The 17,277-nt window shown below is 37.7% G+C and overlaps 2 protein-coding genes across 4 annotated transcripts; both read left to right on the forward strand.

Annotated features, from left to right (window-relative positions):
* Nucleotides 1–59: 59 nt before the first annotated feature.
* Nucleotides 60–11,927, forward strand: LOC306856701 (uncharacterized protein). Of its 2 annotated transcripts, none has more exons than XM_079396108.1 (10): nucleotides 60–393; nucleotides 1,392–2,126; nucleotides 3,233–3,379; nucleotides 4,204–4,328; nucleotides 4,948–5,373; nucleotides 6,164–6,217; nucleotides 6,316–6,363; nucleotides 6,473–6,683; nucleotides 9,662–9,844; nucleotides 11,001–11,927. In XM_079396108.1, the coding sequence occupies exons 2-10, from the start codon at nucleotides 1,659–1,661 to the stop codon at nucleotides 11,184–11,186; spliced, it is 1,848 nt and encodes a 615-aa protein (XP_079252234.1). In that variant the 5' UTR covers nucleotides 60–393; nucleotides 1,392–1,658; the 3' UTR covers nucleotides 11,187–11,927. The 2 variants fall into 2 exon arrangements, with proteins under 2 accessions (XP_079252234.1, XP_079252233.1); XM_079396107.1 differs by having other exon boundaries at nucleotides 1,609–2,126; nucleotides 11,001–11,874.
* On the forward strand, nucleotides 11,137–16,441 carry LOC306856702 (tumor necrosis factor receptor superfamily member 9-like). 2 transcript variants are annotated; one of them, XM_079396109.1, is made up of 7 exons: nucleotides 11,137–12,535; nucleotides 13,539–13,658; nucleotides 15,093–15,233; nucleotides 15,347–15,413; nucleotides 15,495–15,616; nucleotides 15,816–15,944; nucleotides 16,049–16,423. In XM_079396109.1, exons 1-7 carry the CDS (start codon nucleotides 12,397–12,399, stop codon nucleotides 16,177–16,179), a joined length of 849 nt encoding a protein of 282 aa, XP_079252235.1. In that variant the 5' UTR covers nucleotides 11,137–12,396; the 3' UTR covers nucleotides 16,180–16,423. The 2 variants fall into 2 exon arrangements, with proteins under 2 accessions (XP_079252235.1, XP_079252236.1); XM_079396110.1 differs by having other exon boundaries at nucleotides 12,270–12,535; nucleotides 16,052–16,441.
* The last annotated feature ends 836 nt before the right edge of the window (nucleotides 16,442–17,277 follow it).

Here is a 17,277-nt window from a genome sequence, read left to right on the forward strand (position 1 = left end):
AGCTGGGAGGGAAGAAAGGTCTCAATCTCTGCTCCGTGGAGAAGACTGGCTCGGCTGGTAGAACCAGTCCCGACAGCAAGCCGGCGACAGGGACGTGTTGGCTAAAGACACAACAAGGACAGAAATCTAATGTCAGACTTGGGCCGAGAGAGACCAGAACATGTTTTGGGGATGGTTTGCTGATGATATGCTGACTCAAGTTTGGGCGAAAGCTAAAAATGGGCAGATCGCAGTGACGAGTAGTTGCTCACATTGGCTGGTGACGGGGAGTGATTTAACACCAGGCAGAGAGAGGCCATTTAGAATGGGAGGAGATAGCAGCGATATGTCAGAACTTGATGGAAAGAGTCAATGGATTGAGGGTGTGTGAGTAAGACAGACAGGAACAGACGGGTAAGTCTCGACTTTTGGTACATAATTTGTTCTTGTGAAATGTTCCTATAAAATAGATCAACAAAAACAGATTTTGGAGTCAAATATGCAAAAAGTAGTACACTTACAAAGTAGTAATTTTAAAAGGAGTACTTATTACTTATGTGCGAACTTAGTGTAAGTTTTTGGAAACTTAATTGTATGTAATTAAAGGTAGATGTATGATAGTTAAAATTGATATTAAATGCAATTGGGTGAACTTTAGAGTTCTTTTGACCCGCTTAGGATGTAATACATCTTTATATGTAATTTCATAATTACTTCTCGTCTCATTAAATATGGTTAAAGTTTACGGATAATAGTACTAACAAGCATTTATGGTGGTAAACTAAAATATACTTGTACTGTGAAGTACACTTTAGTTCACTTTTAAAAAAAAGTCTATTAATTTTAAAGCATATACTTAAGTGAGAACTGGATGTAATGTTCTCGGAGACTTAATCGCATGTTAATTGTAATTAAATGAAATTATATGAAATGCAATTAGCTAAACTTTAAAATGTTTTTGATTCACTTTATTATATGTGATTTTATTATTATTGTCTTTTGAAATATGGTTAATGTGTACATTTATGGTAAACTGAAATATACTTTTTCTATTTCTATTAATACTTGTATGATGTATTTTTATATATTTGTCATGTGCTTTACACATTTGTAATGGTGATGTATTATATATTAACTTTAAATATTAAATAACACACTGCAGTTAAAATTATAATCAAGTAAGGTGCTGTGCTTTAGTATGTTAATATACCTTATAGTATACTTTTGATTTGACATTATTACAATATTGCATATTTTATTTCATTAATATTATATTATCCGCCAGTGCAGTTTTTTGTAATGTATTTAAGATCTGAAGCACTCTACAAGTGCACATTCAATACAGTTAAGCACAAGGGTGTTCACCAAACCAAAAAAAAAAAAAAACCTAATGTTATTTTTTTCCCCTCAAGTCTGTATTCCAGGTCATTTCAAAGATCTCCAGATCTTCCCAATTCCACCATGAAGTATCCAGCTTTTCTATTGATTCTTGGTGTTTAAAAAGAGTTAAATATCTTCAACACATGAAGAAGAACCTCAGCTATCTGAATAATTCACCAACCTCCTCCTCCAAGTAACTTAGAACAGCTGCCATTTATTGTTTACATATCAACATGTAATTTTCCACAGTCATTTTCCGTGTAGAAGAAGGATATCTCCAACGACGTCAGGCTCCAATCATGTCAAACTCTCAAGATCAGAGCCTCAACGAGAACATCGTCTTCGCTCCACTGACAGAGTCCAATCCGGACTTCTTGCACAGCGAGGAGGAGCGCTATTGTGTGGAAAGCCTGGTGAGCTCTGGTCCTGAGGCTTTCTACACCAAACTCCAGCAAGAACAAATCGGATCGTTCCTGTCCCCCAGCGAGGTGAACCAGATCTCCGGCTGGACCGAGGACTATCATCAATGCGATGCAAACCAGGAGGATGGAAATGGTGAGGTGGAGGTCGGTTCTGATGGGGATGACTTCTCTGGACATTATTTTCCCACAGAGTCCGACACTCCGGCGCCATGCTTGGAACTGGGATGGCCGGAAAAGACAATCTGGATGGACATGGGACAGATTCACATCTTCACCAACCCTCCTGCAGCGCAGACGCCCACCATACGGGAAATCCTCAGGAGACACCTACAAGGAGCCACTAAGGTAAGACCAGGGCTGTTTTTCTGAAAAGCATCGTAAGCCAAGTTTGTGGCAATAGTTCTGCGATCTACTTAGGGTTATGATGCTTTTGCGAAACGCAGCACAGATCCTTGAAGCTAAAACAAAGAGGTTGACCTTGAGTCCCATCACACCAAGAACGATAACTACAAAGATATGGATTGAAAAATCGTTCTTAATTTAAAGAAGTAGCAGATTCACAACACAACTATAGTGATAGCAGCACTTTGGAATATTTTTTTTTTCCCAGCTAAAGAACCTTAAAAACTCTGACAGCCAATCAGAATCCGCCTGAGCTGGGGCCTGTTTCATAAAACAGGTTTAGCAAATAAGCCAGGTTTATTTAAAAGTGGCAGGTGGTGTTTTATATTTTTTGTGCAATTTCTATATAAAGTAAAGTAAAGTAAAGTCGTGACGTATTGTCAAGTATGGTGACCCATACTCGAAATTGGTGCTCTGCGTTTAACCCATCCAAGTGCACACACACAGCAGTGAGTAGTGAACAAATGCACACACACACACACACACACACACCGTGAACACGCACCCGGAGCAGTGGGCAGCCATGCTGCGGCGCCCGGGGAGCAGTTGGGGGTTCGGTGTCTTGCTCAAGGGCACCTCAGTCGTGGTATTGAGGGTGGAGAGAGCGCTGTACATTCACTCCCCCCACCTACAATCCCTGCCGGCCGGGGACTCGAACCCGCAACCTTTCGATTACGAGTCCGACTCTCTAACCATTAGGCCACGACTTCCCTATATATACAGTATGTCTATCCATTATCTATATACTGTTTTAGAATTTACTATAGCTCGTAGCTGGAAAAGCTACTTATAATGAACTTTGATTTATTATGCATGCTACTTTATTAAATTTTTTTCTGGTAATTTTCTGGCAACCATCTGGCATACATTTAACAGATTTTGTTAACACAACAGTGTAGTTAAATGAATGAAGAAAAAAAGCACAACACTATTTTAAAAGCAGACACTTTAGACTGATGTTGAATATGAAAATTCATCTACAGGAAGTCTGTTAGAACGTTTCCTGTAAACATATATTGTTTTTTTTTTTTTGCATTTGTGTTGGGCAGCTGATCGCTGTTGTAACAGATAAACTGTCGGACTGCGCCGTGATTAGTGACCTCCAAAAAGCTGCATCACGGGGGGTTCCTGTCTACATCATCCTCAACAAAAGATCCGTGGAGGAGAACTGCTTTTTGCACCAACTTCAACATCCAGTGAGTGAATATACTAAACTAAATCTAATAAAAAAAATATATTTCAGCTAATTGCCAAGACTTAAAAATAAAGGTTGAAGAACTCTTTTAGTTTTTCCAACGAACCTTTCAGTGAACCGCTTTTAAAAGAACCACTTTTCTTAGCGTGATTAGCATTTTTTTTATCACAACATTATTTTGTGGAAAAGAAATGTTTCATGGATGTTAAAAGTTCATCTAAAGAACCTTTATTTTTACATGTTTTGTTTTTTATTTAGTTTAACTTGGCGTACTAAGAAAAATGAAAAAAGACCAAATTAAAATGAAAAAAAAAAAGAATAAAACTAGTATCTCAATCCTACTCAAATAACATATAGCGATTAATAACTCTGCCTGATTTTGTCCTGGTTTTCATGATAATATTTCAAGCCAGTTATACAACCTTTAGACCACAAAACCTTCACTTTAGGCTGTTCCACTAAACAAAAGACCTAGACACACCTTAGTGGATAACTGCATCTGTTAGCAAATGTTACTCTCCATCACAGAGTTTATTTCTCTTTCTGCCTCTGTAAGTATGAATGAGAAGAACTGATAAAGCAGTGATGAACTGGTTCAGCCACATTCATCTGGTGCGGATGTGGAATGCTTGGGTTTAAATCACTCCACATCTCTGAAACTTAACAGGACCTTAACTTAACCTTTGGTTAAAAGCTGAAATTCCTAAAGTTTTCAATGCATTGGAAATCAAGCGAACAATCGCTTGAGCAATGCATTCATGAGAAAAGGTTGTGAACATTCGGTTTTGCAATGTAGTTCACGGGAGTCTCTTCCACATATTCCAGAATATCATGGTGCGCATTCTTGGAGGTAAAACGTACCTGACGCGCGACACTAAGATGGTGGTCGGAGAACTGAAGGACAACTTTGTGTTGGTGGATCTGGAGACGGTGATTTTTGGGAGCTACAGGTAAAAATCGGTTTCATACAGTATTGGAGCTCGTAAGTCAGCCAAGAAACACGTTAGCTGCAGTTGAAGACTTGCTCTAGGGAACATGGGTGGGAACCTTCTGGGATTTGAACCAACTTTTGGGTTGCCAGCTCATACCTTTAAAGACTATAAGCTACACCACCCCTACATTATACAGACAATTAAATTAACAGTTTGTGGGAACAATTCGTTTGTCTCTTTCACAGCGGCTGAAGTACACTACTGTTAAAAAGGTACTTTAAAAAAGGTAGTTAAAAAGTTTATTTAGGTGTTTTTTTTGTTTTTAAAGAAGTCTCTTATGTACACCCAAGCTGCATTTGAAATGAAAACAGTAATATTATGACATTTTATTACAATTTAAAATAGCTGTTTACTATTTGAATATACGTATTTTAAGATGTAATTTATTCCTGTGATGCAAAGCCAAGTGCGTAATGAGACACCATGTTCGAAATATGTGGAAGAATGAGTTTTGAATTGCACGCAAGTCATATGGACTATTTTTATAAGGCTATAATTTTATGGTGCTACTTTTTGGGAGTTGTACATCTTCTAAATGCTTTATAATCTTTTGATTTGCTTTCTTTGTCTTGGTCAGTCTTACCTGGAGCGATGCTCACCTGCACCGTCAGCTTGTCACAGTCATCAGCGGCCGCGTGGTTGAATCTTTCGATCGTGAGTTTAGGACCCTCTACGCTGCCTCGCTCCCAATCCCGGATGTGTGGAAAACTGGAAAACCAGCTACCGAGCCCAAAACATTAAAAAAACTCCATCCATTGAACATTAATAAAGTTGAACTCACAGAGTTCGTCTCTGATCCTCCACCTCCACCTACCGACAACCCCCTGGACTGGGAGGCGTTGGGGTTGATCAAGGGATTCCCGGACAGCCCTTTTAGACTGCCTGATGCCGCTGAGGTGCCCTTTCATCATCGACACCTCCTGGACAGACATCCGGGAAGATGGGAGCCTCTCTACGATGACTTTAACAACAGACTTGTGCAAGCGTATCCAGAGGACAGCAAGTAAAGCATTTATTACATTATATTTGATGGTCTCACAGTCACTTAAAGGAATGGTGCTTACAAAAATAAGAGAAAACAACTATTTTAAGCAGCCTTTGAACAGATTAATTTGCATAAAATACCACCAGTTTAAAGGGATAGCTTATCCAAAAATGAAAATTCTGTCATTGAGTACTCACCTTCATGTCATTCCGTAGCAAGGACATCTTTAAAATAATCCATGTGACATCAGTGGTTCAACCATAACTTGCTTACTTACCTGTAAGTGTTATGATAATAGGGCTGGGCAATATATCTCATGCCATATGCATGCGCATCTCGTCAGTAAAGCGGTTCCGTGATTAGCGGTAAATCTCCATCACCTGCTTTCAAATGAAGTGGCATTTAATACACGGAGCCGTGGATCACTCACAAGCTACGCAATATCGCTTTCATTATCGGCGATGAATCGCCTTCGATAATGAACGCGATATTGCCTTGCCTAATTACAATGTAGTTGTGGTTCCAACAAAGTGGTTGCCGAGCAACACAGAAGCTGCAACATACTGGCACAGGTGTTTGTTTGTAGAGTAATTTACAACAGCTTCGAACGTGGCTCAACCAATCAGAATCAAAGACTGGAACTATCCGTTTTATAATGTGATTTCATATTCTGCAAGCTGCGATAACTTTAAAGATCACAAGCCTGAAGCTGCTTCCTATTGTATTTCAGAATTAGGATAAAATATTCACCCTAGAATGCTTTTTCTGTACAAACATGTTTAATCAGTCTTATCTCATTGCATTTCAGGTTTAGTTCAATGTTTCTGTCAGATAAAAGGCATCCAGAATATCAAAGAACAAGGTCAGTATTTCTCAAAACACTTTTCATATAATCTCATACGTACAGATGTATTGTTAGACGTGTTTGCGCTTAACACACGTGGTCTTTTTCTGTTGTAGGCGACATTACTCTCCAGGAGATATGCATTGCAATGAGGTGGTGAACAGGTAAATCTTACAACCGGTCCAAAAGAGACATTCAGAAAGACCAGTGGAGCGAAAGACAAATGTTTGGATAGATGTTAACAAAAGTTGTGCTAATCTCCTTCATCCAAAGGCCTCTACAGATTCCTGACAGAATCACGTATCCTCTTCTGAATGCTGAAAGTGAGGAGAGGTTTCCTATGTACAAATCTCGCACCCACCGTATGGACATGACATCGGAGGAAGAGCTCGGTGCCTCTGGGAGACGAGAGCCTTTCCTGAGGAGGGACAGAGTTCTAGGAGATACCATGAATCCTGAACGAACCACACAAGCTAATTTTAAGGTATGCTGCTATATGTTAACATATAATGATATTCAGCCCTAAAATTTGATTGACATGCATATATAGGCAATTTCATGGGCCCTCAGAATCTGGCTCATACAAATAAATTATATATTAATATGATATTATTATGTAATTGAATCGAAATAAATTCTGTATTGATGAATTCAATTCTTCATCCTTCCAAGTCATTATTCATGACAACAAAGATTAATTTGCATTAATACCAATAAAATTAGAAATAATTTATATAACTGACCTCAAAGGGTAGTGATAAACAGAAGAATGTGACTAAATATTATATATATATATATATATCAGGGTTTCCGTTGTCCGGTAATTGCCGGACATTGGCCGGAAAAAAAATGAAATGTCCGACAAAATTAAATCTCTCCGGTCAAATTGTCCGATTAAAATGGCCTAATAATCCCGCCCCACTAACACAATCTGAATTTGAGAATAAGCCTAAAATGTATAAAGCAAAAATACACCGACCTTTGGCTATGTTATAAAGGAACAGGCTCTACCGTTTGAAAGTTATTAAACAACATCGCATGCTGCATTTAAAATAAAGTGCACGCCTAAGGGGCCGCTCACATATCGCGTCTTTTGCGCGCTCAAGTTCGTTATTTCAAATGGAGACGCTCATAATGGAAGCGACGCGGTCGCGGTGCGACGCGCTCGTTTTTTCCAGGCGCGTCCGCGCCGCATCGAGATAAAAACATCTCAACTTTTCAGAATGCCGCAAGCGCACCGCAGGTCATGTGACAAGAACCAACCAATCAACTTCCTCACCTTTTCCGTTACTTTGAAACCTCAGCAGCGTTTTTGAAGTATGGGGTGCACCCAAACACTGCGGCGTTTTTTACTTTTCTTAGTAAATAAATCTTGTAACAGAGTTACAGCAAGTGTTTTTCGGTGTTGGAAATCCATTGCTGAAATTTCCTTGTTGTAAGAGAGCGCAGCTGATGGTTGTTTAGCAACGACAGACGCCTCCGGAGCGCAACCGCCCGAGCGCTTTGGAAAAAAAGAGAAAGCGGCGCGCCTTGCGTTTTCCACGCGTTTTTAGGCGCGATATGTGAATGGCCCCTGAGACGTCTATTTATAATAAGCGCAGCATTCTTTTGTAGGCCTATAATTCTAATACCGTTCTCACCTATATTATATTATCTTATGCTCTTCAATAATATGCAGAACCAGCGATCAGAAGGATTATTTGCCATTTTACAAGCATTGAGTCTGCGGACACCGCTCCTCTTATCGATGCCATAAGCCTGCGACGTGATGCCCTCGCTGTCATGACAGAGCTCCGTGGCTATGGAGGATTGCATTTCTCCACAGCCTGCGAAGTCCTCATATGTGATTTCAACTAAATGTATCCAGAGTGGACCAAGCTCGCCAAGATAGCCTGTGTAATCCCTGTCTCGAGTGTTCCTGCAGAGAGGGGGTTCTCGCTGCAGAATCGGATCAAGACGAAGCAGCGAAGTCGCCTTGCGGAGAACAAGGTTACGCGGTTTATGCGCATTGCAAGTTGTGGAGAGACTCTGGGAAGTTTTGATTTTAAGTCGGCAGCTGCACAATTCAGCACTGCAAAACAGCGTAAAAAGTAGCCTAAAATGACAGTGTTATAGGCCTAGTCATTTGTTTGTTCCAGTTAATTTGACAAGGAGTCATTTCACGGTGGCCAATTTAAATGTTACCAGTTAAATGAGACATATTGAGAGTGTATAATTAAGTTCGCTTGAGTAAAAACAATAGGCTACTATTCAGATATTTTATGTGGGGAAGGGGGATTGGTTTGTTAAACTATGAATGTGAAATCATAAAACAATTGGCGTTGATTGATGCCAATCGGACGTTCATGTTTTTTTCCGTCTATTTGAAAGTTAGGCTAATAAACGTTGCATTCTATACGGCCTGATTATGTAATTTTTTAAGTTACATAGCCTGCCTCCAGTTTTCCTCAACTTGACTAATTAAGAGGCGATATTTGACCGGCATATCACCAAAATGTCCGGAAAACGAAACCTCTGCCGGTCACTTTGACCGGCACCATTTTTTTCTAGCGGAAACTCTGATATATATATATATTATTTTTTTTTTTGCTAGCAGACATCAGTCTAAAACTAAATGTTGACTTGTTGACTGTGTAAATGATTAAAAACTGCTATTATAAAGTCATTATTTAATTCTTTTGGTAAAGAACTGTTGAGGGGGGAAAAAAAAAAAAATATATATATATATATATATAAAATTCTGTCATGACAACTCTCTGAGGGACTGGCATGGTAATGTACATGACAATGTTAATGAATTTGATTTTGACCCCATAGCACATCTATATATAGGTGGAGCTGGGGAAGGTGGAGGGCAGCGTTGCCAGGTTTTCGCAACAAAACCCACCCAATTTCTACTCAAAACTAGCCCAATCGCATTTCGAGGTGGGACCCTGGTAAAAATTGCGTTCTGGCCCCGGGGGGTAAAATACACAATGTTTGGTGGAGTTCCCCAGTACAATTCACATTGCAGGGGCTAAATATCACGTTATTGGGGTCGCTTCAACGCACTGCTACGGTGTTAAAGTAGCCCAATTCCACAGGAAAACCACAGACTTGGTAACACTTATGGAGGGTTTCTGAAGTGTGCTGCAACTACATTAGATAAGTATTTGAATTTTGAGCAGCGAGCTCATTGGCTACCGATACAGGAGAGAACCAATCAGCTGTGACATGTGATAATGATGTCATTATGTCCTATTATGTTAGACTGTGCCATCTACAGTTTCATGGCAGAACATCGTATAAACACAGACACACACACACACACACACACAAGTATATATATATATATATATATATATATATATGTTTTTATTACTGCTCTCATTGCCACCATTTTATCAAAGCTGCAAGTCACTCAAGGCCATTCATTACAGTGATTTTACTTTAGTTAAGGGATGCTGTTTGCTTTTCTCACAGAAGCCGTCAGAACTGTCACGGAGCAAGACTTTCAGCACTTTGAGCGACATTCTTAAGCGGGTGAATGCACATGCGAGTTCCTCAGGACAGCAGAGGACAGACAACCCGGGGCCAGGCGTCAGCAAATCCACACTGGAAATCAGTTTACAGCGTTCAGACGTGGCATCAAATGCTCGAACCACTGTAAGAGAGATTCACATGCCCTTTCTGTGCCAACTGTTAGAATAAAAGATAAACACACAGTTAGCACTAAAAGAGCCATAAAAACTCTCATGTTACCACGGATATTTCAGGCATATTTCATGTCATTATTAATGGAACATTGTTATTTTGAATTTATTTCTGTGAACCACATCTGTGGCATGTTTGTTGTCAGTTATAACTTATTCCTCAGTAAACAGGAAACATGTTTACAGTAAATACATGTAGAACTGAAGCCTTAAAATATACAACATCACACTGTCTTAAAAAGTACACACTAAAGTTTAGGGTCAGTACGTTTTTTTTTTTTTTTAAATTAATTTTTTTAATACTAGAAGGGTGCAATAAATTTATCAAAAATTACATTAATTTAAATTGGTAATTTCAACAAAACGAATAAACAAATATTGACTTAAATTTAAGCACAATTGTTTTCAGGATTTATAATAATAAGAAATGTTTCTTGACCACAAAATCAGCATATTAGAATGATTTCTGAAGATCATGTGACATGAAGACTGGCGTAATGATGCTGAAAATTCAACTTTGCCATCACAGAATAAAACACATTTTAATTCATATTCAATTAATAAACAGCCATTTGAAATTGTAATAATATTTCACAATATTATTGTTTTACTGTATTTTTGATCAAATAAATGTTAAGACAAAGACACTTTTATCAAAAAATATTTCAAAAATCTTACCAACCCCAAACTTTTGAATGGTAGAGTATAACAACAACTCAAATAAATATTACATTAAACATTACATTGTTGGGATTGTTTCTTAAAAACTCTTGCGATTGTAGAATTGATAATACACATTTTTAAGGCAATAACATGTTGTTAATTAATTAATTTAATTTTAATTAATTTAATTTAATTTAATTTTATTTTATTATTTAATTTAATTTAATTTAATTTAATTTTATTTTATTTTATTTTTAATTTTATTTTATTTTATTTTATTTTATTTTATTTTATTTTATTTTTAATTTTATTTAATTTTATTTAATTTTATTTTATTTTATTTTATTTTATTTTATTTATTATTTTGCTGGTACACTTAAAGTGATTAAATGAGCCAGATGGTCCTTTAGAACTCTAAGAGATGACCCACTTCTGTTGTCTTTCAGAACTGTGATAATCTGCCCCTGACTCCAGCTCTGGCACTCATGAAAAAGAGGAACGATGAGATTAAATCGGGACTGTTGAGGAGCATGCCCAGTGTGTTTACACCGGGATTCAGAGCTCCCAACTCTGGCCTGAAGAGGGAGACATGGAGGTCTGTGTTCAGAAGCCATAGAAGTGAGGAGCACTGATGTTATGCAGGAAACCCCAGACAATGACATCACCAGTGTTACAATAATTCCCACATATTTAAATATGTAAATGTCACTGTAATAAACAGGGTTGCAGGTTAAAGGGGATTTTTCTGCTTACAGAGAATAAACATTCATCAGCAATGATGTTACACTTGAAAAATAAGACTCTTAATATACAGTACGCCTAAATGTGTTGTTGAAGATGGGATGGACTGTCTTTGAATTTTAAAGGTCAAATGTTTATTTTATCTAGATTTATAAAATTGAATACCACAAATAATTTTAGAGGCTGGCTCGTTTTATTTAAATATGCTTTGTTTAAAGTCAGCATGAAAATATTTGCAATTTGTTTTACTTTTGTACATTCATTGGTCAAAAAGGAAAGTTATTTCAGAGTTGTTTTTTTTCCCTTTGGAATAATGTACACTGATGAATCATTCAAAATAAGATTAAAAATAAAGAAATAATAAAAGACTGTACAAAATATGTTTTCAAAGTTGTAAATAAAGCTAAAATTACTGCAGTATATTTGATAAGAAAATACTTCTTCAGTCTTTCCACGTCAAAATTCGATGCTTACTGTAATTCAATGTGTTACTTGATGTTTCTTTGTAATTATTTGTAATATTCGCAATTTTTGAGAAAATGTTTCAAAGTAAATCCTTTTTTTTATGGAGTCAATTTTAATTTGATGTTGACTTTAAATCATTAGAACTGTCTGGATGGGCTGCTAAGATTAAACAGAAATAGAAAACAAGTTTGTTATGTGACAATAGAAAATGATATTTAAATATTGGGGTGGAATTGTAATAATTGCATTGTTTCACCTGATATAAAGTATAGTTAAAGGGCATAGATTTCACAGTGCTTGTGGTTCCCCTTTCAAAAATGAAATTAAAGACATAATTACATTACTAAATAGAAAGGAATATCCCTGCACTTTGAACTGCCTTGTCATCATTTATGAAAAAAAAGCTGATGAGTCACTATCAAACACTATTTATGCACCTCTTTTGTTTGCGTGTGTGTGTGTGTGCGCACATGTGGGTGTATTTGTGACGTTGCGGAACTTCGAAATGTGGTTTTACGTGTGAGCTCTTCAGACTTTGTATAGACGCAGCTTACTAGAGCAGATCAGTATTCTGTCAGAGACGTGTGTGTGTGAGTGTGTGTGTGAAGTGTGTTAACAGACGGCTTGTCGTGGAGGATGAAGCTGCTCTATGGACTGATCCTGGCTGGGTCTGTCCTGGTTCTGGCTGCAGGACACAGTGTGGAATCTGGATGTCTGGACTTTGACTTTGATTTGAGGGACTCCAATAACAAGTGCTGTAAAACGTGTAAACCAGGTGAGTTTTGAAAAGGAATGATTAGCTTTGGGATGAAATGACGGATGATATATACAGCAGTCAACATTTGAAGTGGATCAAAACCTTTCATCAAAGTTGTCCTAAAACCAAAATGCATTCTTGTCTTAGGACGACTTTGATGAACTTTTTGATCCACTTCAAATGTTGACTACTATAGTATGGCAAGCAATATAAAAATGCTTTTAAACTACATTGTACAGTGTAAAATGTAGTATTTTAGTAAGATTTAGTAATACAAAAAGTCACATAAGAAAGGAAATGTTTAATTTAGAGAGATGCCAGGGTTTGTCTCAATGCAAATGATGGTTTTTGTAATACTTGAACACATTTAATTACTATTAATAACAATTAGCACATAGTTAACAAGCAACACCACTAATATCAAAGTAAACGGAGAACAAATGACCATTTGTATCTATTTAATTTCTGGCATATGATTTTGAATGCATTTTATATTTTCATGAGACGTGATGGAGAAAGTGTTTAGAAATAGAATTACTTTGAGAAAATGAATGACAGTGTGTTGTCAAGCACACGAGTCAATGGTAATGTAGTTCATATTATCTAGTCTTACACATGACGAATGTAATATAAAGTGCTTCTCAGTTTCCCCTCATGATCATGTGCGATCATATGATTAAAAACCACATCTAAGGTTCACTTTCGATTTGATTATCGTGCATCAGAGCTGTATTATGAAGGAAACTCGGTCTGATGTCAAATTCAGAGTGAGGTTCAAAAGTCAACTTGTGAAGATGCTTGTGTTATTTTAATTCACATGTTATTTAAATTAGGCTGTTATTTTTTTCCTATTACAAATAAGCATAATAATCGAAAAACAAACTCTTCTACTAGTCAACTAGAAACAATGCATTAAATATTCCTCATCAATTAATATGTCAATATTTCATTGTTCATTTTTTAACACTAAAGCTTTATTCATTTCCATCATGTTCAAAGTGTATGTGTGTGTTTTTTGCAGGAAACCGTCTTGTCTCTACTTGTGGTCCAGATGCAAACGCTTTGTGTACTCCATGTGAAAAAGACAACTTTATCACTGATGGAAACCCATGGGTGTGCAAGATATGTGATAAGTGTTCAGGTACAGGATTTACATGTGTGGGTGGGTCTAAGGGAAAGGGACCAATCAAGTTGCAGCTTGAGAAGAAACTCTGCAAGTTGTTCTTATATTTGAAAGCCAAACATTTAATCAGATTTCTCCTCCTTGTAAAAACGCTGCCAATATTTACCCTGGTTTTATCCTCTGTCTCGGAGTATTTTGGCAAGTCTTCGACTTTTTTCCCCACTGGCTAAACACCCTGTGCCTCAGCCTGTCACAGTAGCCACACCCCAAACTCTTGCTATTGGCTGTGCAGAAGTATGCAAATACATAGGCTGACGGGCAGGTTGGACATCCTATTGCATGCAATGTTTGGAGGAACATTTCTATGGTCCTGTGTCTTCTACAGAAGATATCCATATATTTTTATATTTAGATAACTTGCTATCTGGCTCTGAAGAGACTTTCAACCAGTATAACAAAAAATGTATATGAAAACTTTGCCTACCCTAGCTATAAAAAAAGTCTGAATTGTGAGACAAAAAGTCCGTATTGGGAAGCATTACAAAATGAAAATCTGTCATTAATTACTCATCCTCATGTCGTTCCAAACCCGTAAGACCTTTGTTTATCTTCGGAACACAAAATAATAAATTTTTGATGAAATCCGAGAGCTTTCTGACCCTGCATAGACAGCAATGTAACTGAAATGTTCCTATAGGCCCGGAGGAAAATAATTGCTGTATATAATCGTTATTTTTGTTTTGTTTGTGCACAAAAAGTATTCTCGTAGCTTCGTAAAATTACGGTTGAACCACTGATGTCACATGGACTATTTTAATGATGTCCTTAATACCTTTCTGGGCCTTGAACGTGTCAGTTGCGTTGCATGCAGGATCAGAAAGCTCTCAGATTTCATCAAAAATATCTTAATTTATTTCAAATTAATGACAAAATTTTTATTTTTATGTGAACTATCCCTTAAGCTCGCAATTTTGAGACGAAAAGTCAAGCACGGAAAAAACTAATCGCACCTTTTGTCTAACAACCCTGACCATTTTTCTCTGCATATTTCGGAATTCAGAATTGTGATTTAGAATTCAGAACTGTAGAGAGATATTACAATATAAACTCACAACTGCGAGGAAAAAAAAAAATCTAAATTGTGAGCTAAAAAGTCACAATTACTTTATTTTTTAGTTTGCAAACACGCTTCATAGTTAATAGACTGACCCAAAATTGGAAATTTTATCTTCACGAAATATAATTTTGGGTATAATTTTGTCATCATGACAAAAATTTGTGTATGCTTTTAAATTTGAACAGCAACAGGATCGTTCACATTAGGAGGTGAGAACACGTTTGGGTCTGTGCGATTCACATCTAGTGTCACATAGATGAGATTCAGATTTGAATACTATGATAAATGTAGCTGCTTGTGTTTTGATGAGGTCTCGCTCCTGTCCTCTGCTCCAGGTAAATACAGGCAGGTGAAGGTGAATTGCACCGCCAGCAGTGACACAGTTTGTGAGTGTAAACCGGGATATCGATGTGCTAATGACAAATGCTCTAGCTGCAACGAAGAGTGTGGCAAGGGACACCAGCCCAAGGCAGCAGGTGAGTCTGAAAAGAGATAACTGATCAGTCTTTTGAATTTGAATTAATGCAAAAAAAAAAATAATAATAAATACACATCTGACTGCAAGATATTTCTTGTATGAATTCACAAGGCTGTGAGCCATGTCCTCCAGGGATGTACAATGACAAGATCCATCAATACTGCGTAAACTGGACCAAGTATGATGCATCTTTTCATTCACTTATTCATGAACCTACATATCACAAGCAATGTTAAACACTGTATCTCTCAACCCACAGATGTACGCAGCCAGACCATCAAACAATTGTGCCAGGAAATGCATACCATAATGTAATCTGTGGCCTTAAACCAGACACCAAGCCCAAACCAACAGTGTTTCCAGCAAGTGACGCAGAAAGTGGTATGAATGACAGAAATAAATTGCAGAAAATATGTGGCCAAAATAGTGACCACGTTCAAATTGATAGTGAGTCTTCACTGATAACAGACATCATGAGGATGTGTGTGTGTGTGTGTGTGTGTGTGTACACGAGATTACCTTTTAAAAGATGGAAAACCATACATTTTGTTTCCATTGCCATTGTTGCTCTTTGCTACAGGGGTCACTGTTTTTCTCATCATCTTTGGCCTCATCAGCATAGCAATACCTGTTGCTACAATCCTCTTCCTGGAGTGGAGAAGACGAAAGGCCACTCAGAAACCCCATGTTGAAAAGGAAACTCTTGAAGGTAAACATCCTTCTTTAGTTATTCAGCACATAGATTTGTTGAGAGCTCTTGTGTCTTCCTGCACCTTTCTAGCATGAACATGTTTTTCTGTGTCTTTTGCTCAGCAGGAGGACAGACTCAAATGTCTCTTCTTGATGAGCCCAGCTTCTGTTTTCCTCAGCAGGAACATGGCGATAGCAATCAGAGTTCAACAGCCTCGCTGGTCTCACAGGATATCGGGCCTTTGGAAGCATGAACTTGCGTTGTGTAGCAAACTGAACATAAATTAGCATTTTTTTGTAGTTATATACAGATATGTATGTCTATGTAATGTGTAATTTATTTACTGAATTCTACTGGAATCCTGTCATTAAAACTGTATTCATGATGTTTGTGATATTTTGTTGTCACTAAAATGTAGCTTAAGTATTTAAGATGTTGAATGTACCATGTTTTCATATTATGCCCATGTTCTGAAACAATAAACTTCATTTACTGCTAAGACGCAAACCTTTCTGAAAATGTGCGCAGATGACTTTTATGGAAATAGGTGTTAACATGAAAAAGAGGAAAAAATTCAAATATGAGACATTTAAACTTACAAGATCAGATGCCCTCTTGCCATTTATGAAAAGGGGTGTTCATGCTCAAAATGTGCTCAGATGACTTTTATTTTGAAAACACGTAACATGTTACAAAAAAAAGAGAAAGAAAAAAACTCAAATATGAGACCTGCAAACTCGGTACGAGTTCAGTAGATCTTTAGACTTTCAAAAAAGAGGTGGTCAGACTCGAAATGTGCTCAAATGACTTTTATTATGACAACATATAAAATGTTACAAAACAAAAAGAGAAAGAAAAAACTCAAATATGAGACCTCTGAACTTCATACAAGTTCAGTTGCCCACTTTTCAAGAAGCGTCTCGCTACAGCCTACAAGATCCAGGGGGCGTGGTTGGATCCAGATCCAACTCCTCCCACCTGCCTATACCTAAACCTACCCATCTCCACCCCCTGATCCCTAAACCGACCCCATCTCCACCCCTAAACCTACCCATCTCCACCCCCTAATGCCTAAACCGACCCCATCTCCACCCCTAAACCTACCAATCTCCACCCCCTGATCCCTAAACCCACACCATCTCCACCCCTGATCCCTAAACCTACCCCATCTCCACCCCTAAACCTACCCATCTCCACCACCTGATCCCTAAACCCTCCCCTAAACCTACCCATCTTCACCCCCTGATCCCTAAACCCACCCCATCTCCACCCTTAAACCTACCCATCTCCACCCCGATCCCTAAACCCACCCCATCTCCACCCCCTGATCCCTAAACCCACCCCTAAACCT

Source organism: Barbus barbus (assembly GCF_936440315.1).
Source record: "Barbus barbus genome assembly, chromosome: 37".
NCBI classification, from domain to species: Eukaryota; Metazoa; Chordata; class Actinopteri; order Cypriniformes; family Cyprinidae; genus Barbus; species Barbus barbus.

Bases quoted from the DNA above. Each gene is read 5' to 3' on its own strand.
- LOC306856701 (XM_079396108.1), top strand. From the start codon at position 1,659: ATGTCAAACTCTCAAGATCAGAGCCTCAACGAGAACATCGTCTTCGCT. The intron at 3,380-4,203 runs GTGAGTGAATAT...CACATATTCCAG, and splicing joins TGCACCAACTTCAACATCCA to AATATCATGGTGCGCATTCT. The intron at 6,684-9,661 runs GTATGCTGCTAT...CTTTTCTCACAG, and splicing joins CCACACAAGCTAATTTTAAG to AAGCCGTCAGAACTGTCACG.
- LOC306856702 (XM_079396109.1), top strand. From the start codon at position 12,397: ATGAAGCTGCTCTATGGACTGATCCTGGCTGGGTCTGTCCTGGTTCTG. The intron at 15,234-15,346 runs GTGAGTCTGAAA...TGAATTCACAAG, and splicing joins ACACCAGCCCAAGGCAGCAG to GCTGTGAGCCATGTCCTCCA. The intron at 15,414-15,494 runs GTATGATGCATC...CTCAACCCACAG, and splicing joins TACTGCGTAAACTGGACCAA to ATGTACGCAGCCAGACCATC.